Source organism: Gadus chalcogrammus, chromosome 9 (assembly GCF_026213295.1).
Source record: "Gadus chalcogrammus isolate NIFS_2021 chromosome 9, NIFS_Gcha_1.0, whole genome shotgun sequence".
Taxonomy (NCBI): domain Eukaryota; kingdom Metazoa; phylum Chordata; class Actinopteri; order Gadiformes; family Gadidae; genus Gadus; species Gadus chalcogrammus.
This window is the reverse complement of record NC_079420.1, coordinates 17387709-17409807: the sequence shown is the minus strand read 5'-3', so window position 1 is coordinate 17409807 and position 22099 is coordinate 17387709. Positions and strand designations below refer to the sequence as shown.

General features: G+C 39.0%; 2 protein-coding genes across 4 annotated transcripts; one reads left to right on the top strand and one right to left on the bottom strand.

Annotated features, from left to right (window-relative positions):
• Positions 1–265: 265 nt before the first annotated feature.
• On the top strand, positions 266–15988 carry chka (choline kinase alpha). 2 transcript variants are annotated; one of them, XM_056598068.1, is made up of 12 exons: positions 266–740; positions 1105–1213; positions 3592–3642; positions 5417–5530; positions 6292–6425; positions 6557–6661; positions 7098–7156; positions 8750–8828; positions 10355–10463; positions 10768–10874; positions 12540–12621; positions 12772–15988. In XM_056598068.1, exons 1-12 carry the CDS (start codon positions 502–504, stop codon positions 12835–12837), a joined length of 1254 nt encoding a protein of 417 aa, XP_056454043.1. In that variant the 5' UTR covers positions 266–501; the 3' UTR covers positions 12838–15988. The 2 variants fall into 2 exon arrangements, with proteins under 2 accessions (XP_056454043.1, XP_056454044.1); XM_056598069.1 differs by lacking the exon at positions 3592–3642 and having other exon boundaries at positions 12772–15987.
• Positions 15989–19983: 3995 nt separating this feature from the next.
• exosc6 (exosome component 6) lies at positions 19984–21757 on the bottom strand. 2 transcript variants are annotated; one of them, XM_056598564.1, is made up of 3 exons: positions 21369–21731; positions 20916–21158; positions 19984–20777 (listed from the first exon to the last, which is right to left on the bottom strand). In XM_056598564.1, the coding sequence occupies exons 1-3, from the start codon at positions 21644–21646 to the stop codon at positions 20612–20614; spliced, it is 687 nt and encodes a 228-aa protein (XP_056454539.1). In that variant the 5' UTR covers positions 21647–21731; the 3' UTR covers positions 19984–20611. The 2 variants fall into 2 exon arrangements, with proteins under 2 accessions (XP_056454539.1, XP_056454540.1); XM_056598565.1 differs by having other exon boundaries at positions 19984–21158; positions 21369–21757.
• Positions 21758–22099: the final 342 nt, after the last annotated feature.

The following is a 22099-nucleotide window of genomic DNA, read 5'->3' as shown; positions in this document are numbered from 1 at the left end:
AAATGTTTGTCCTAACTCTATGAAGAACTGAGATATTTAAAACAGTCTTTGCATATAGCCAAACGTGCCTTCTGTCAAGAAGAAAGAAGAGAGGATCCAAGTGTACGTGATGGAAACACGGTGTATGGGAGACAGTGACCTCGTTTTGTTTTGGCCCATGAGTTGGGTGTTTAGAGCCCGCTGGGCTGTGCCTTTCGCCAACCAATGAGAGAATGGAAAGGGCGTGGCCGGGTGACGAAAACACTAACCTGCTTGAAAAACGACGTCTGCGCGGAGTCTCAGTCATTCTAGCTAGAAGCTTCTTTGGATTGTTCTGACTAAAACTTGACCGCTTATAGAGATAAACATCGCCAGTTCAAATAAAATTATTAATTCTCGGTGTTCTACATTATTCTTTCAGGAGATCTGCTGCCCGTTACGCATATTAAAACGCTAGACGATCGCCTCCATAAATAGCCCATTCATTTTATCCATTCAGGGAGTAAATTTATTTCGTTGGAAATGAAGACAAAATTCATAAACGGGGTTTCTTCCTCTCCTTCAATGTCCCTGGGTCTTCTGGTCACCGAAAGTGCCTTGCATGTCCAACCAGAATCCGAGGAAAACTGTAAAGAGGTTATTATCCGCCAAGACCAGCCTGATTCAGAGACCAAACGCAAGGCGTATCTCTGGTGCAAAGATTTTCTACACGGAGCATGGAGGTCGGTATCTGAGGACGATTTCGAAATCACCATCATAAGGTACGCCTATTTATTTGCCCAAAATAATCTGAACAATGTGCATCACTGTTGTAGACGGTTTATTATTATTATTATCTGTTTCGGCTGTTTAGTTATGTATGTATTTAATTATTTATTTATTTACGTAATAGGCCTTCAAATAAGCTTATCTTTCCGTTACACACCCTAAGCCTGTAATTATTCCCAGAGAAGCTTTAGATAGGAATAGCTTTTGCGTTTTGCGGGTAAACAATGTAAACCCAAGTTAGGCTTTTTACGTTTTTACATGAAATGAATATAGTATTCGATCATTCAAATGACGATTCATTTGTTTGGGAAATCACCATTCTCTTCGTCTCTGACTTCCTTCTCATGTGTCCACCAGGGGTGGTCTGAGCAACAAGCTCTTCCTCTGTGCGCTCCCTGACCGTCTGGACAGTGTTGGGGATGAACCAAGAAGCGTTCTTCTGCGCCTCTATGGGGCCATTTTGCAGGTGTGTTTCGAGAATGGAAAATGTCATGCGTACGTTTAACGTGTTAAATTGTCTAATTTCAATGTAGCCTGCTTCTCATACACTTTAACATGACAGTGTTTAATGTTTATAATGTTGGAAATGTTTTGCGTGTCTGTATTTGATCGAAAGTTGGTTTTAAGACAACATACCTAGTTGAAAGGTATATTCCTTGCCAACAAATAATAACCTTAAATATCTATCATTTGACTGTCATCCTTACTAAAGCAAGATGTTTAAACAACCTAAAATACTTCCGAAATCAGAAAGTACAATGAACTGAACTGGGGGTAAAGGTATTTATTTCTTACCAGAGAAGTCCAAATAAACAAATACAATTGCATAATTCCTGTGTGATGTTGAAATCACATCACCAGAAGTTGTAGTTGTTGTAGTTTGTGTGTGTGTGTGTGTGTGTGTGTGTGTGTGTGTGTGTGTGTGTGTGTGTTTGATTATGGTGTGCGTGCTCATGCAAGAATGTGCGGGTGTCAGCATTATTTTGTGTGTGGTGCTGTAGGTATGTATATAAGTGACTGTGAGCGTACACACATAAGTGTGCACGCATGTTGGCCATTGTTGTGTGCAGTGATGTACCCCTATGGCTGTACATGCATGTGTTCTTTGCCGTAGGCTTCCCAAAGGAGCGTGCCTTGAGCACTCTTGTTCCCAGGTGAACCCACCAATCCAACACGGTACAGTATGAGATTCATGAAATCTCAGCCTTTTATAACGGGGGTAGCATAACATAATATCGAAAACATAACCGGAGGCATCCTTCTGGGAACGCAAACACAGAATGGTGAAATAATGTGCGTGCTAAACAACCTCTCCAGTCCGTCTGTTTTCTTGACCTGAACCCGTGGCTAGAGGGCTCAGCTAAATGTAAAATAATAATCCCAGAAAGAATTAGCCACATGAAATGCTGAGAAAGCTGAGACGGTCTTGAGGACGGAGATATCCCTCCTTTTTTATCTAGAGTGATAGTAATTCCCATATCTTTTATTTTGACAATATAGACATATAATTTCCTCTTGAAGTGAATACGCTTGTGATGCACAATGCTGACACACCATTTTTTATCTCAGGAGAAGACGTGGCCAGAGTGTTCAGAGCTCCAATCCGATAGGCCCTAGAGTCATACCACGTCTGACTGATTATGACGAGCTTTTGCTAAAAACACCTGCTTAAGAGTTAGCAAATCACGATTGAGTTATGTCTGCTAGCGACTACTGAGGGACTGAAGAAGGACTTTGTAACCTTCTCACCAAACCTGTAAAAAACAACTATTTCACAAATGTCAACAATTGTAGACTATCAACAGCGGCACATTCTGTGTCAGCCGATGGTCCCATGATGATATGTTAAAGAGCTCAGCTAGAGCGTTTGTTTATTCTCTTGCTATATTCTGCATGCTGTGACGGTTTTGGCAAACAAACCACAAATAAAGTCCCTTTAAAGTCGAAAATAAAATAAATATATAAATGGGTTTGGTAAACATTAACTGTTTACCTTATATTTTAAGAAAGTGCAATGTGGTTTATTTGGTAGTACTGCAAACACCCAAGCTCCTGTTACGTCCTAAAGTCTACCCTAATTGCTAGTGGACGTAAGAGCAGTTTGATTTTATTGCTAGGGGTCGGAGAACCACCGCGTATCCTACACCAAGGTAACGGCTGCCATCTCTCGTAATCTTAGACAGCCTCTGTAAACCCTGCGGATGAGATTAAACAATAAAGAATACCTTAGAGATGTTTGAAAGAGGGATGTGTTCACAATGACACTCTCTGGAAAATATGTTCAAATATGATAATGAACAATGGTTATCTTTAAGCAACAAACGTTTAAACAACAATGAGATTTGATCCTCAAAATGGAGGAACCAACTGCAATAAAGGGAACTGCAACCAACATTGCAACAAAGATGGCCACTCTTGGCTGACTAGTATTAGGTTTGTAAAAAAACACAAAAAACAACAACCTATATAAAGCTATATTTATATATATTTATATATATATAGTTATGATCAAAATTTCTGCCAGTTCTTTGCAGAAATCACATCTATTATATCTTTGTATACAAAATAATAAGTCAATAATAATAAGCTGTTTCTGAAATGTATCCCTCTGTCTGCCTGTATATTTCTATCTCACTACCTCTCTTGCACCTTCGCTCCCTCTTTCTAACTGTTGCACTGCACAGTTAGCAAGGCGGTCCTTGACCAAAAATGTATTTTCCCCTGATATGTTTGATAATCTCATTCGGTTGAGTTATACAGCAGGAATTGTTAGTATTTTTTAAAATATTATATAATAGATCACTTTATTTATCGATAGCTTTTCCCCTTTTACTTTGTTCATAGATGTCCTGTAATAAAGGTGATTCCCAACGGTCAAACAAAGAAAGCCTCCAAGTAAGTAACTCATGGTAATACTGTTAATGATGGTTCTCAAATCATGTTTCAAGGCCCCTACAGTCTCAACGGTTCCTTTTTTTTCTTCCTTCTTATAGCCCATATGGGTCAGATTACCAAGGCCGGCTTTGGTTCCCTGGCTTTGTTGTGTGAACTCAAGAGGCAGCTGTAGTTTTAGAAAACTTTCTGGAATTACCGAACTTCAGATCAGCCTTTTTTTCTCCCCAGTTTTGAATGTTAACAATGCATATCTCAATCTCTAAAACTTAAAATAAAATAAAATCCACTTGCTATGTTGCTAGAATGATACTGTATTTGAACATTTGAAGTGCAAAGTGTTTGTTAATCATACATTGCATGCACAGCACATCATTTTGAATACCTCCAGAAAGCTTTTGTCCATTCACTGAAAAGAAGAGTCATTATTTTTTTTCTCCAAAACATGTGATCCTTAACCCGCGGTTATTGTGAGCGGTGACTTGCACGGCCATATCATGTGAGCGATGAGCTCATCAGACAGCCATTGTTATAGTTTTTGCATTATTTCCTTTCACAATCAAGCGTCACAGTATTCACTTGCTCGGTAGAGCTCAGAGCAAACAAGCTAACTACTGTGTGACTTTGTGCCATCATCAGGTTGTGATACTAAATAGATTGAGGGAGCACAAGAGCAGATGTCCTCTAGACCATTTATTGGTAGATGATTGACTTTTAAATGATAATACTAATACCTGGATGCAAGGAGCAAGACAACGCAAGCCAAGTAGGTCAGAGTTTCTTAAGTTAACTGTAGGGAGCAGGTTCAGTTTACAACATTGCAACACAGAGTAAATGCGCTTCCTGTGTGGAGCCCACAAACCACTTTCTTGGGGGGGGGGGGGGTTAATTTCTAACGTTTGGCTAAGTGACGTTGCATACATCAATAACAGTGGTTTAAAACAGAAAGAGGCTGGGTAGATTATACACAGTGACTTTTGTATCAAACCTATGAAGGATTACGATACAAACATATTATTAGGCAATTATGATAATATATGACTGACTGTATGCGAAACATGTGATGCATTATTATATGTAGATACATAATATATATATATATATGTATATTATATACATATGTATACTGTATGTTTATATATATTTATGTCTGGTACACAAGATGACTTCTAAATGAACCATTTGAATCCTCCCAGACCGTGTATTCAATGTGACCGACACTGTTTGCTACTGAAGTTAAAGTTTATTTTAACTTTAACTTTCGTCCTGCAGAAGGGTTTACACATCTGTTCCGCTCCACAGTGGAACCGGTCTCTTGGAGGCATGTTTGAAAGGATGGCCGGGCGCAGAGAGCTAGTGGGCCGCTAAGCCATTGTTTCCCTCCCAGAGCTAGCTTCCTGGAGTACTGCCAGCATGCAGCGCATTCCCTGGCTCGCAGCCAAGATAACAGTACGCAGAGACTTGAAACTGTGTCTCTCGAATACTTGAATCCCCCGCAAGGCAGGCAATTTTCCCACTTCAGGGGATGGTAGGATTTAATAACACCTGCCTTATCCTGTTGGTGTAGTTCCTTTGTGAGAAAAAAGTATGCATGATTGAGCGAGGACAAGGGAAGAGAGCAACTCCAATGTACGGCACTAAAAAGGTTGTGACAGACACACCCAACATTATTTTCCATATCTTCTTGCCACCTTTAGGGCTTACGACAGTTCCCTAGACAATCGTCCCTTTGATAGACTTAAACTCATTGTGTGTGTGTTTGTGTGTTTTTCATCAGGGGGCTGAGGCCATGGTGCTGGAGAGTGTCATGTTTGCCATCTTGGCGGAGAGAGAGTTGGGTCCCAAACTCTATGGAATCTTCCCCACAGGTCGCCTTGAGCAGTATGTCCCGGTAGGTTTACAGTTTACATTGCATACAACGTTTGTCTGTCTTCTGATACTTGATTATGTCTAGATCTTCTTATGCAACCCCCACCCCCCTACACATACAGACACACACAATGTACAATGTTATGGTATTAGCTATATGACATCATCTTCAGCCGGGTAAGGATCCTGCTTACGATATGTCTCATGGGTTAACAGGCTTGTTTGTATGTGTGTCTTTGTGCTACCTGTTTCTCTACAGATCAACAATGTGATCAGTGATTGGTGTTTAGGGGAAATTAATTAAACCATAGAACATCTACTCCTCAGTGGCTGAACGTTATCAAATTCCTCTTCTATATATTGCTGATCCGGATCCAGAATGTCAAACATAGCATATGTTTTTTTTCCAATATCATAAGATTGTCACACATAGCATATGAATGTCACCTATAGCATACAAATGTCAGTAATAACATATGAATGTCACTCATAGCATATGAATGCCACCCATAGTACCGGTATATGAATGTCACACATAGCGTTTGAATGTCAACAATAGCGTATGAATGTCCGCAATAGCATATGATGATGTATCAACTGTTAACCTTGAGGAGTATTTCTCTAATTTGAACTGATTAAGGTGTGTGTACAAATCATTTATAACCTGTCTATAACCAAAATAAATATTTTGATTTACAAATTAGACCTGCAAAGCAAAAAGCATAAGCTGTCCAAGGGTGGTTTGGTTTTTTATTCTCTCTCCAATCTCTCCATGAACATTAGAGTCGTAAACTTGAGACTTGCGAGCTGGGAGATCCCAACATCTCAGCTGAGGTGGCCCAGAAGATGGCCGCGTTTCATGCCATGCGGATGCCATTCAACAAGGAGCCAAAGTGGCTTTTTGGGACGATGGAAAAGTAAGCCGTTACAGTTACTCCTCGGTTGTTCCTTAGGACTTAGTTTTTAGCTTTTATTATGTTGTTGTACTTTGAGCAAAAAAGGATGGTTGTGTAAGTGTGTTACTGATTGAAACATGATGAACCACCAGGTACCTGAACCAGATCATGAGGATGGCCGTCACCAGGGAATCGCACCTGTGCCTCTTCAACCGCCTGGCCAGCTACAACTTGCCTCAGGAGATGGAGGATCTCAAGTATGAATGCACACTCACACACAAATACTGATTCTCCACTTAATCTTTCAATGTGCTTTCATAAATACATACATGCCAACGATATGAAACGTGGTAATCACCATAATTCACCAATGAGTTTTTATGGTGAATGTGGTTTTCTTGAAAAATACTAATATGTTTTCCGGGCGGGTGGTAGCTTGTTTCGGTAGGTTAAAGGTTGGGTAAAGGTTAAGGTATTGAAGTACTCACTACTACATTGGAATGATTGTCAAAAGTTGTTCATCTGCGGCAGTAAAGCTTTCACTTTGTGTGTACAAAAACCTTGGTGTTTGTTTCCGTTTCGGAAAACACTGACCTACCCGGAAGCTACACTGAGCACGAACGCGTCACAGCACCTTTTGACCTGTCCCTTTGACCTTTTTCCACCTATTTGTTTTTGTGTGTTTGTGCACAGGTCACTACTTGAATCCACCAACTCCCCTGTAGTGTTCTGCCACAACGACTGCCAAGAAGGTAGGAGATCCACCGCAGTCAACTCAGTTAAATATATATATATATATATATATATATATATATATATATATATATATATATATATATATATATATATATATATATATATATATATATATATATATGTGTGTGTATGTAGGTATTTTTATATATATTACCTTACCACACCATGCTCCACTTTAATTTGGTGCTGTATGACAAGTAATTAGTCAAATAATTTGTGCAATGTTAACTATACAAATATTTAAAAACAAGTGCTAAACAATATTGTCAAAATAAAAACGGACCCAAGAAAAGTCACATAATTCGTGCAATTTTAACTATACAAATATTAAAAAAAGAAAGTGCCAACAACTTTGTCAAAATAACAGCTGAAATAAGAACAGTCAAAGAGTTTGTCCAATTTGAACTTTTCAAATATTAAAAACGAAAGTAATTATTTTAAAGACTAAATAATTATTATTATTCTTTTTGACGACGTAGTTAAGGCGGCAGGCTTGTGTTGCTTAGGTGGCCGGCTAAGCTGTAAAGTTGTGTGAAACCGTGATATATGTAAGGGATAATGCCCGACGAGGTGACAATTAATTCCTGATAATGGACACCTCGAAGGGCATTATCCCGCTTATACCACGGTCACTTGCCAAAGAAAATAAAATAAGACCATTTATTGATATTTTCATGCGTTTTACAATCCAAATATAACGTTTTTCACAAGCCATAACTTTGCCCCCCTGCTAACGCCTGAGGGTTTGACTAATACCTGGAACAATCATTACCCTCCCGTAAGGTTCTTATTCAACGAAAACGTGGTTCACTCCTCCAGTAAATAGGACGGACCTTAGCTACGACTTGGCAACGGGAGGCTATCCAGTCTGCTCAGCTATGAGCCAGAGAGCTAACGTTATGCATTGTTCATATTTATAATTCGAAATTCGTCCCAGCCTTTATACCACAGATACACAGTGACTAAGTGGTCTAAAGCATATAACCGCGTTGTCTGATTACAGTTTACACTTTCCCAATTTACCAGCTCTCGTTTTGAAGACTGAATCATCGCACCATTCGTTTCAATGGGAATCGCGACGGTCTATACTTTCAACATAAAGTGTACATATTTATAATTTGAAATTCGTCCTAGCCTTTATACCACAGATATTATAGGGTCTATAGCATATAACCGCGTTTTCTGATTACAGTTTAATGCATTTTTCACAAGTTACTAGCTCTCGTTTGGAAGGCTGAACAGACAATTTGACGGGAACTACTTAGCAGGTGTCCGTATATATTGGGTTAATGCACACCCTGCAGCCAATCAAATTCGAGTATTCCCCCAGACCATGCTATAAATACATATAATACACATGCAGAACGTGCTTGACTTTCACTGCATGCTACATCATTTAGTCAAATGTATTTGTATCTATTCTATGTATTATATTTAGTATATCGTATAGTGTGGATGTTGTATCACTGCATTTCAGTAAATGCTATTTTACAGAAGGAGTGACTGAATACTACTTTGTTAACGGCATTTCCTAGTGTTATTTCACTATCTTGTGTAACGTTTAACGCGTAAACCTCTTGTTCGTTCAGGTAATATTCTACTGCTGAATACATCACTGGACCAGAAGTTGATGCTCATTGACTTTGAATACAGCAGCTACAATTACAGGTAGCGCTTCTACTATAACAACTGCTAGTACTAATACTACTGCTACCAGGGTTTCCCGCAGTTAATGTGTTAGTTAAGGTGAGATTAGACTACTAATACCAAAAATAAAACATTAAATTGGTATAGCGCTTTTTTGTCCGGATTGGCAGCTTAATATGCATTAACAGATATTAAAATCTTCTATAAAATTAAAAAATAATGTAATGCTCAGGATAGTTCCTAATGTTATTGTAATATTATAAATAGTCCCTAAAACCAAACCAATTAAAGGAAATAGAGCTCTGGAGATCATCACTGTCATCTCTAGGGACCTCAAAGACTAGTATTGAATCAAACAACGACCCTTTGTTGATGCGTCAACCTTCAGCACAAGTATCTTCTACCCTTTATTGTTAGACTTTGTACAGTTCTCATATACAGTATAATTGTGGACCCTCCAGAGAACAAACTGTACTGTATTATTAGTCACCACCTACCCTTTAACAATACCAAAGTGTCCAAAATCTGTCCTTTGCTGAGTAAAAGCATGGAAATGTGCATTTCTCCTGGAATCCCTGACAGGGTTGCCTTGTTAAGGCAGAATGTTGTGACCACTCAGGCCTGCATTATCTGTGGGTTTGGGTGTTTGTGTGTGTGTGTGGTCTCCCTGTATGTGTGTACCATGGCCCCTGATGTCCTTTTCTGTTGCTTTTTTTGCTTTTCTGTTGGCCCATTCCCCATAAGCTCTATTTCTAGATTGTTTGTGAAAATTGCTACAAAATACAATTGCAACAATACTAAAATATACATTTTGATCTGATTCACTCTTTCAATGAGAAATAATAGTCTAGAAAGAGAGGGAGGGAGAGAGAGAGAGAGAGAGAGCGAAGAGAGTCAGCGTTACCTAGATACTGAGCCACAACAAGAGATAGTGAAAAGAGGCTAACAATGGGGCCAGCAGAAGGCCCTGTTTCCCATAGGCATACATAATTCACAGCCCCTTCCCTGTGTTTAAACAATCATGGGGGGCTGTTATGTAACTGGGATCTGGCTGAGGCGATTGGAAATGGAAAATGAGGGGATGTATGAAGACCTATCCCCCGGTCGATCTTTCAATCAGTCAAAGCTCAACAAAAAAATATCTGTTTAAGTTCAGCCTTTATTCACCCAGCTAAAGAAGTATTTTGTTCTACTCCTGCGTATTCACAAACACGTCCATTCATGTTGGTGGTCTTTATTGCGAGAGGGTTATGCTTTGGTTCGTCTTTGTTATGGGAAAATATAGCTCACGTTGTCCTTGGCTTTCTAACTTCCACCTCCCCCCACACATGCGAGCATACGCAAACACACACACACGCACACCCACACACACACACACACACCTTCCCAACCACACCCACACCAATTGTCTTTGCTTCTTTCAGGCCCTTCCTGTATTTTAAATACCAGTTATCCTATGGAATGCAAATAAAGGTAACGCTAATGTCCGATTCTGTGTGAAACGCCTTTCATATTTTTCAACCCTTGCCCTCTCTTTTGCATTGCAGGGGATTTGACATTGCAAACCATTTCTGTGAGTGGATGTACGACTACAACTGTGACAAGTTTCCCTTCTTCAAAGTGAATGCTGGGAATTATCCTTCTAAAGCTCAACAGGTTTGAATAGAAAAGAAAACACAGCCATCGCAAACTACAGCCAAAAATACATTCAGATCTTCAGTTTACTTAGTTTAGACCTAGTCTCACTCTTAGTTAATACCAATTCTCTGACCTGGTGAACCAGTCTCCAAACGGATTGTTTTGTAAATTAACGTGACTATAAATACCGATGTTCAAAAAAGTCAACAGAGAACATTATTCTTAATACAATTTACTATCCACCCTCATACACACGCACAAACAAACAAGCACACAGTGTCTGGTTTGCCAGTGGGATGAACGCTGTTTGTGTTGTCCACAGCTGCATTTCATTGAGAGCTACATGAGGGAGTCAGATGGCAGATTCAGCGACCTGCACGACGCGGCTCGGGAGAAAGTGATGGAGGAGCTCTACGTGGAGGTCAACAGGTGAGCAGAGGTCGCGGGACGGATCCCCAGCCCTGTCCTGTGTTTGTTTGTTTGTTTGTTTGTTTGTTTGTTTGTTTGTTTGTTTGTTTGTTTTTATTTAGATCCCCATTAGCTTTTGCAAAGCAGCAGCTATTCTTCCTGGGGTCTATCAAATTTCAGTGTGACAAATACCAGGTGGAAGTACACAAAATGATGACAGACATGACATTTATTACATGAATACATAACATAAAACAAGAAGAACACAAAGTGATAACAGAAATAACATACTTTACATGAATACATAACATAAAACAAAAAGAATACACAGACAATACATAATTACATTTCACATAAAACATCATTGATGTCACAAAACAACACAGAGACAGCTGCATCATGGTGTTACGGATTATTCAAGACCGTCATAATGACAGACAATCCTCTTTAAAAAATGCATTGTGTTTAGGACTGAAAAAGGTTCCCACGCCAACGATAAGTGGCTGCCATGGGTAGGGCGAGTTCCATCAGGCTTGACGGGTTTTAAAACTGTACAGCCCGCCCGGAACGTCCCGATATCAAAGCTGAAAGTGAAATACATAGCAGTGTAGAGATGCTGTGGTGCTGTTAAGAAGAATGACACATTTCAATAGCAAAGTAACATTGTTTTAAGGTATATATTTCATAATGAACGGATATTCACGCTCCGAATGACAATGATCTAACGCGGGGAAGTATAGACGCAATCAACCGTATACAACAGTAAAAGTCCAGAGTGTCTAGCAGCGTATATCTGTCGAATGAGACAGGGCTAAGAGAAGCTGCCGGGCAGCAGCGCTTCCCTCTGTAAAGCTGTGGTTCTCAACTTGTCTGGCCTTGGGAACAACAGGTTCCAATGGTCATTAAGTCGCGACCCACTTTTTAACAATTCGAAATAATAGATTTTCAAATAGATTTCTCAAAAATGGGCAAGTAAACACACATACACAATGTTATGGTGACTTTCTTTAAAGGTCACTGCGTTCAAAGCACTTAACTTTTTATTAATTTGGTTTTACCACACACTAAGATTCAGAACAAGTCTGCAACCAACTTGTGGGTCGCTACTCACTTTTAGGTCACGACGGACCAGTTGAGAAACACTGCCACAGAGAATATCCACAGACCAGCTATAATGCAATCAACCCCGATCTGTCTCACATTTCTGAATGTTCCCAATGGATATTAAATAAACATCACTGATATAGTGTATCCTTCCAGTAAATAGAAGCTACAAACACTGCCTAGACATTGAAGCTTTATAAACTGTTTAAAATGCAGGTTAAACTGACTTTCCATATTAGTACTTTGGCGGAATCTCTGGCAGACTTTAAATTAGAATAGGTACACTAGTAGGCTACTTGGAATGGAAGAAGGGCACTTATTTTCCATATTCCTACTTATTATTCTATGAATAAGTATTTAAAACCATCAAGACTTTATCTTGGTAGGCTAATTGAATATTAGACACACAATATTGTAGGCTAGACTTACTTAGCTTCTACGTTTTTGTTTTTTATTATTGTATTAAATTTACACAAAAAACACCATATACCCCGGTGAAAAGTCTATGACACTGTTGTTAGGTTTGGGAGTTCCGTTGTACCATGAGACTGTTTAGAGAGCTTGTTTGTGTTTGTACCCTAGGTTCGCCTTGGCGTCTCACTTCTTCTGGGGGTTGTGGGCTTTCATCCAGTCCAGAATCTCCACCATTGAGTTTGGATACATGGTAAGATACCATGTTTTTTGGTTGTTTACATTTTTGTATTTGTTGTATTTCTTTGAATATCAAATATCCTGATGGTTAGGGTAAAAGAGTATGATGATTGCAATTGTCATCGTAAAACACTCACAAACTGTATATTTCAATGCATTGCAGGAGTATGCTTTGGCCAGATTTGATGCCTTCTTCGAGCAGAAGAAGATTTGGGGAGGCAGCAACTAGAGGCAACTCACCAACTCCTCCAGTGATTGTGCTGGAGGAGGCTGGTGCTGTCACCTACCCCCTAGCTGGGGGACAAGGCATTGCACAATCCCGCTTCCTGAAACTAAAGTAAAACGCAGTGCAGCAAATTCCGGTGGTCCGGCAAAAAACCCTGATAAAAAACATCTTATGCTAGCTTTCATGATAGACCAGAGGAATGCGGTTGTCTTCTGCTATTGTTTAGGACACATGCTCACATGCTTTAGATGCATGCTGGGCCGCAGAGCTAGCATGTGGGGCAGCTCTCTGTTACATGTGCCGGTACATTCCCTGTTGTAAATGTTAACATTGTATCAATGTGTAGCTATCTATCATTACCATATGGAAATGATACTGTGGTAAAGAACCGAGCCATGAACCATTTGCGGTAGAGCCTTGCTTACTAAAGTAACAAGGAACTAACTTCATATATTATATATATATATATATATATATATATACATCTATATATGTGCCAGTTACCTGGTTGAGCCCTCTATTATTGAAAGGCAGATTTTCACCAAACAAGGTTTAATTCTGACTTAATTAATACCTTGAATGAGTGCATACACTACCAGCTGTGTAGTCCTACTGCATACGTCAGTATTTCTCTTGACTCTGACTAAGTTAGGCAGGTCAGGTCAGGGCAATTGAGGGTATACAGTTGAATGCTGGATTTTCCTGTCATGTGAATTAAGTTGATCGCTAATTTTAATCGTCGCCATCCTTGGGCTGATTATAATTGTGTCAAAACGTGTTTCTTTACTACTGTAACCTACATTTAACATCCTGTTTACACAATCGGCATCTTAACCCTTCTGTGAATATTAAGTGATCTTCAAGGTTTCTCACATTTTGTAGTTCTTTATCATTGAAATTATTTGGACCAACATGCAGTGGTGTATTTAAGAGGTAGCTGAAAATATGCTATGACACAGCATGGTTTTTGATATGATGCAGTGTTTTAAGGTCCGGAATCAATTTGTAGCAGTTTTATTTGCTACGGTTATTAATGGAATTAAAACAAGCTAGTTTACCATATGCTCTATGTTATAAGTGCATTGCAGAAATCTTATCAAACAAGGACAAAACTAATCATGCACAGCTTATATAATGGTTTCATTAGGGAAATGAAGAGCAACCTGCATAAAAAGGAAAAAGGACATAAACAATATCATGAGGTACATTAATTCTATGAATATACATCCTGGACAAATATATGGTATAGGTTTACTTTAAACTTATGTCATGGGCAACATTGTCTGAGCATGGGACTAATGCATATTTGAAACATCACAAACCCTGTTACTGTTTTATCGTCTTCCCAAGGACATTGAACATGTCACTGTGTTAGTTTGGGTATGTGTGTTACATATACCCATATTGTTTAGGACACATGCTCACATGCTTCAGATGCATGCTGGGCCGCAGAGCTAGCATGTGGGGCAGCTCTCTGTTACATGTACATATACCCAATACATAAGAAGTGACCCTTACCTTCAGGCATAACACAAAACTACGTTTTGTTTTTTCATGTTATTTTTTTTGCTGTGGTGGTTTATCCCATTTATCATAATTTTGTGTCTTTAAAATTTAATGTATGTGTTCTGTCAGACCTGTTGGATGGTTTTGGATACATAGTAAGTACTTGTGAATGGGAAGGCGTTGAGGGATAGGCCTAGAGGTGTGTAGAGTGTGTACACATCACTGGTCCACTGCCCCGTCAACCCGTCCACGTAGAGCAGTGGCACTTCGCACACGTGGCACTTAGCACACAAGGCTATAGCAACGTAGCTTTCCGGCAACTGACGTATTCTTTATTTGTGACGTTACACCTTTTATCCATCATTTTCTTAAGATAATGTTTTTTTATTTTCTTGTCTGCATTCCACATGAATATTGTTAACTTGATATTTTCCGAACAATGTTTCAAACATAATTTTTAAATCGCTGTTGATTTCCAGATAAATTCTATTTCATATCCATGTCAGTTTTCAAGTTTTGTAGTTTTCAAATATCCATATATATTGCTATAAAGAAAATGAAATGTACTTTCAAATGGTATGCACCTTTCAGATCAGAATATTGCAAACCTTAATCATGTTGTTTTTTTACTAAAACTGTCACTGCAATTGTTTATGATGTTGAGCGCCACATTCAGAAAAGATGTCTTGGCATTCTATGGGACATGTGATTTGATTCGTTACTCTTATACAAGCATAAATCGTATTGTAACTTTCGAATCCATATAAACTGATTGAACCTATTCTAACTGGTACTGTGATAGATTGATATGAAAGCAGCTTTAATGTATAAATATATAGTACGCTACAAATATACACTTACAGAGGGAAAATTATGCACTTTGCAAGAAGATTTGTTGAAAAATGGGCGGTTTTGCTTTGCGTAATAAATCATCACAAATAACTTTTGCCTTTTTTCATCATACTCAAATTTCACATTCTCACAATTATTTGAGCAGTGATAATCCATCACTGATAAGCATTTTCTGTACAATTTATATCGTTCTTAAAACGGAATACCCAAATCGGCTCGCTTTACATTCAGGATATATATTATACATTAGTTTACCTGAAAATTGTCACTCGCTCTACTTAAAAAAAATTACTAAAATCTATCAATGCATATAGTGTAGGCATAAAGAAATATGCCTTCATTGAATGAATCAAGAAATCAGGATAGGTAGTCAATGCTGTGAATATGATAGTGATTGTGTACTGTCAAAGCATAGGCCTACTCTTAAATGATAAAAAAAAAGTTGCATAGCACAACAGGTTATACAACAATAAATACAGCAATGTTGAAGAAAACCTCCAATGTCACACAATGGTACAAAATGAAAAATGAGCATCATGTAATCTCAAGGATACAAAGATAGGACCGCTCTCACTGTCCAAGCAATAGCATTGCATAATTTTTATTTGTATAATTCAAAATCAATATTGGCTCACGATACAGCTGCTTTTGCATTAAAGTAGCCTACTTTGATGCAATCACATGGTATATAATTAACATTGATAAAGAAGGGTATAGCCTATCAATTATATGAAATCACGTGATAAAAGCACCACAATACAACCGCTGTGTGTATCAGATGTTTTGTGAGACATTTCCTATTTTTTACCGCTAACATGCCAGGAGGCCAGCAGAAGCTTCAGGGGAACCAGCAAAGTGGGCTCTGCATTCCACGGGAGTGAGAGCTCCCCGCACGCACTTCCGAGCAGATTTTAAAAGAGCAGAAAAGTTGAGAGGTTTGCTATCGAGGACTCCAGGGGTACTCGTAGAGTGCTATGCAGTCTTTCCCAAAGACTGGGTCGCGGGAGATTTGAATAGGGTCGCCAAATAAAAAAAAAATAAAAAAAACTTTCAACAACAAGCATGTTTCTGATAGTACTAAATGTTTGTATTGTTCTGATAATTTTAACTTATAACATTAAACCTAGTTGAAAGGCTAATGTACATCGTGAGAGGAAATAACAACAATGAGCTAAAACAAGGAGATGCGAACTCCGCCTAAATGCTTTTATTTGGTCTCATTTAGGGCAGAGTATTTAATGCGTGCATTATGTTTACAATAACAAGTGCATGAAACAAAGTTGTGATTTATCTCTTCGAAATGGCTGGTTTAAGTTCATATATAAGGGGATGCGCAATTGGCAGTAAAAAAGTTCAGGAATGTTCATTTATGCACAAATTTGTTCTTCTCACGATTTGATAGATTAGACCTATTGTGAATTGGGTCGCGATGGTTTGTAATTGAAATAAAATGGGCCCCCAGAAATAAAGTTTGGGAAACACTGCTATAGAGCATCGATAGCCTACTATAGCCTCAATGGCGTCACCAGCGGTCATTACGTGTATTGGATGTGTTTTAGTAAAACACATCCAATACCAAGGAATGTCCAGCTGGCGCAAATTCGCAATATCCCCAAAACAGTGGTTGCCGCCAATATATTACTCGTGGCCTACCTTTAGATTTATACAGCAAAGACAGAGACAAAAATACATGCGCAGCCGAAATGTACCGATCAAACGCCACGTCACAAGGCAACCCTCTCACAAGGCATATAATAAAATCAAATGATTCCAATGTTCTTGTGTGGGAGGTAAAATGTTAAAATATCCTCATATTGATCAATAACAGAAGACATAGCCTACTGTACACAAATCATGCTGAGACCAGCGGGTGTCGGAGAATTTCTGCAGGCGTTTTTGTTGCGATTGTTTGCCATAAAGCACTGTAGGCGTTCAATGAAATGTAGCTGTGGACAACACAAACAGAGGTCATCCCACTGGCATACCAGACACTGGGTGCTTGTTTGTTTGTGCGTGTATATGAGGGTGGATAGTAAATTGTATTAAGAATAATGTTTTCTGTTTACTTTTTTGAACATCTGTATTTATAGTCATTTCCCTCCGAACCCATTTCAGCACCGTGTCAGTGGACAGTTATATTCCTACGAACGTCGTGAGTGCAGTGAGTTTCGGGAAACGCTCCAAAGAAATGTACGATGGTTCGCAGGATCCATCATGAGAATGATCGTACGAGTGTGGATCCATCGTTATACGGAAACGAGGCCCTGTCATGCAAATATTAATTTGGAAGAGTTGACTAAGGACTTGGCCTTAAAGCTAGAACATTTTTGGTATTAACTTTTCAGGCAATATGGAATTATCTATTATCTATCTATCTGTCTTCTAGACCAAAAGGTTAAAAAAATATGTATTGTGGTTTTATTCTTTAAAATACATTCACTCAACCAAAGGAGAAAAAACAACAAAACATATATTTATATATCGTTTTCATCAAGATTTCGATATAGCCTATGAGAAAGCGAATAAGAATCAATCCTCCTATAGCTATTGTCACCCCATTAAAAGCAGCAGTCCTACGTGGTCTAAAAAACAATTCTGTGCACTCAGCCTTTAGTGGACCCTCTAATTAACCTAAATGATCTTGCCTGGGCTAGCCCACATTCTCAAGAGGGGCTTTGTCAAATAGATGAGTCATCCAGGAGACAGAGAAATAACTCCTTTCCAAATTGGAATCGTAAAGGCTTCTTTGTAACAGTAGAGCTTGTGCATTCATAGTTTCTTATAGTCAAGCTTAGTGCTATGACCTATAGCATAGATTGGAATCTGTAGCTATTTATAATTTTTAATAATCAACTGTTAAAGAGAGTCCACCGTATAAGGTTGAGTTTCCAATGCATTACAGTGGGTTCTAAACAAAGTAATTCGTAAGAAATGTAAAAGAAAAGTGTCATTTCCTAATGTTCAACCACAATTAAGGCACATTTCAGTCCCACCAGCTGGATTGTTTGGTTCATTGAAACAATGTGGAAAACAGAAACAGAAAACAATATAATAGACCGTATCACAAAATGGTAATCACACAATGCGCCCTAACAAATAATCCCGCACCTCCTTCCTTCTCCGTTCCATTTTGGAACATGTTTGGTTTCATTTCGCTTGTTTCGTATTTTTTTATTAATTAATTAAGGGCGCCACCAGAGGGCGCCCCCAACACATTTGCAGCCCTAGCCGATCGCCTCGGGTCACCTATGCCGAGCACCGATTTCGGCGACCCACCGAAAAGTGTGACCCCAGGGGGCTATAAACAACAAGAACAACAGCAAAAGCATTCAAGGTGAAATGCACGTGTGCATTATATCAAAAACACAAATAAAACATAAGATCTCCGGTGGGTATTTCTTTTCTTGATACTAACATTAATTAAATCGGCATAATTTAACACTGACTGCTTTTTATGGGTAAAGAAGCAACGGTGAAGGACCGTACTAAACGCCCTTTCCATTGTATGGGTCTGTATAAGTGCTAATCAAATCAATCACTTTAGTTATTAAGCACCTTTAATAAAAAGGTCAATGGTTGGGGGGAGATCTTATGTTTTATGTATGTTTTTGTCATGCCTGTCTACACTTCAAGCAGAACATATGCAACAGCGCCCCCTGGGGTCACACTTTTCGGTGGGTCGCAGAATTCGGTGTAACACCGGCCCTGCCTACAACCAAGTCTAAAAACCCAAAACCCACCCCCAAAAAAATGTAGTATAATCAGAGAATGTCTAGGTATAATGTAAGAATACAAATTTTTCTATCGTTGATATGGTGGTTGAAATGGTCGATAAACTAATATTGACGATGCCATCGCTGAACCAAACCAAACACCAGAACCCCCGAAATGATTGATTAAATGGTTCCTGTGATATGAGCGGGACGCTGGGATGAGGTTAATCTATACAATGTAATCACATATCACGTTGTTTACGAGTTTATGAGTTCCACAAGAAGGTCGTTTACACAAAGCTAGATTAGGATTGATCACAAAAAATACACTTGCAGCGGTTGCCATAACGAAGTTACGTGTGACAGCTGAGCTGCCGTGAATGGTAAATTTCTAAGCCTAAATTCTTTACTTTACAAACATCTGAGCCACTAAAGCTGAAATGCTGTGAATGAATAGATGTAACCTACTTAAAGATATAATCCACAATTTAAATTCTTTGAATTGGGGCGATTTCGTTAGGGGTTATACAATACATGTATGGCCTAAATACGCTAACTGTTATAAAGGCCTACAAATAAAATCTATTTGAAAATGTATGTGTAGGCTACAATGGAGTATTAGTTTCATGTCGCCACCTGGTGGCAGATCGTATATCAGACATCCACACAGTAGGTCGGTAAATTGTCTAGTTAGTTAATTAGTCGAATGGTTAGTTAGTTTGTGTATGGGTTGTTGAGCGAGGCAGTTTTAGAGAAAGGAATGATATTGGGTGCAAGTTGCTACATCTTTTGCACAAAATGTTTAAACTTCCCGGAACCCTTCCCTATCTGGTTACTTTTTGCAGCTCAGCCTCGAGAATACCATCCTGTGATATCTGGTAGCCTAGTTCTTATCTGTATGTTTGTTCGTGCCGAATAACACATGAGAAAGAAAAGATAACTATTATCTTACCTGCAGTGTTAGGTCTTGCCTGCATTCTTTTTTACTTTACATTCATCAAGGCTTGGTTGGGCCAAAATAAATCAAAGTTGACAAAGAGGCAAGAGCTGTTATATAATTACCCCAAAAGGTATAAAATACCATTTATATTGAACAATGTATTCAATCTATTTTGCAGTGTCAACTGCCTCTTCTGCTACATAAAACCCTCAACTGTAAATACAATTTAACACACCTCCCAGGTGTAGCAGACAATTGAAAAATATTGTTCATTTTACAATTATATGCATTTTGTTATTTTGAAAATTGGCTTATATTGACACTGTATTTTAATGAATATCAAGGTGATATTCATATTGGTTGTGGTTACTCATTTGTCTGCAATAAAAACAATTAAGTCCATGACCATTTCTAAGAGTACATTTGAACCATGGACTTGGATAGAGACCCAAGAGAAGCAACGCTGAACCATGTTATTGGCATCAAATAGGGATCATGTCAACAAGATAACCAATTTCAATGTTTTATGCAAATCAATAATGGGATATGGGATAATGTGTTACGATGTATTGATGGCAAGACATATTTCATACAGAATGTACTTCATTTTTAATCTATCGAAGTGCCAGATAATATTTTAAAAAGTATATTGGTTAAAGAAAAAGAGACAAAGTTCAGAAATGAAACTACATGAAATACATCACGAATAAACATTTTTTTTTAAAGCACAACTGGAGGACGAGGACAACAGAACTGTGTTCGCCCCTCAGCTCTCTGAAGGGGGTGGGGCTGCCCCACGCACAGCCTTGACCAGCGCCTGCTGGATCACAGGGTAGAGTTTATAGCATCCCTCAATGCACGTACGCACTCCTGCTGTTAGAGTCTCCTCACCCATCTCTCCATCGGACTGGAGGCCAGAAATCTGATTCAAGCTGGGGAGAAAAGACACCGTCAGGCTTCCCTGGTTCTCCCCACTTGCCCAGTTGCTTCCGCTCTCTTCCAGGAAAGTAGGGTCAATCAGGTATGAGGCACCATCTTGTCGAATAGAGCAGCCGAGCACCAGGTCGTACATCTCAATCCCTGCGTCGGCCAGGGCCAGGGATGCACATGTGATGGCATGGGCCAAGGCTGAACCGTTGTTCTCGAGGACCATTACATTGACGTCAATCTGTGAACGGGGGTACTTATGGAGGCACACTGCTGGCTGCAGACTCTCCAGTACCATCAGGGACAGGTCCTTCTCCTGACTACCCTGGATCCAGGAGCCCCTTTCTGGGCAGGAGAATGGGGCAAATCGCATGTCGGCGAACAACCTGCAAAACACATTTGATGGTACAAAAAAGTCAAAGCATTAATTCCTAAACTAGCTCATACTTAAATATTATTATCATAACCATTTATTTGACAAGTAGGCCATAACATAATATTGTGGGGACCCAGTATGATGAAACGCTTACAACACAAAAAGACATCCCAACAAAGAAATTATTAAAGTATTAGCTGTTTAAGTCATGTTATCATACCTCCCGCATTTCATGTCCGTCTCATCCTTTCGCTCCGTTTCCTTTGGGCCGTAAACACAACAAATCAGCTTCGTGTTTCCAGCCTCGATGTATGCTGAGCCCTTTGCCTGGCTTACAAGTCCACAACGGACAAAAACCGGTCGGACATCCACTTGATCACGATTTCTACCATCTGCTCTTGTGCCATCCGAGGGTAAAGTTGTTTCTGGTTTGCAGATAAACCTAGACAAACTTTGTGACACTTCAGGGCCTCGTACTCTTTTTGTGTCAGTCGGCATGGTAAACTAAAGACTGAAGTATCTCCTCAGCGTGGTAGAGGAAAGCAACTACATTTGCTCTACCTCAAAATATGTCCCGACTGAAACATAATACACGAAAACGGTTCCGACTGGTTTGGCACCGCAATGGTTCAAACGTATTGAACATTAGGTATATTACTTTATTAATTTAGTCAACACAATTGTTTAGATATAGTTACAGACGAGCGAAAACGAATGGATGGGTTGAAAAAATAATAATAATAATTTGCAAATTCGTAACTAGTACTAGCATGCGTTCTATTATATATTAAATATATATTATCTCAAACATCAATTATATATGCATACAACAAGGATACAAAGCAAGACTGTATAAAACAGCTCTAGTAATGGGTGATTTTTCCTTTAACAATTACCTATTCTCATTGCATCAGTCACAGAGGACAGTTGGACACTTTTCACTTATAGTGA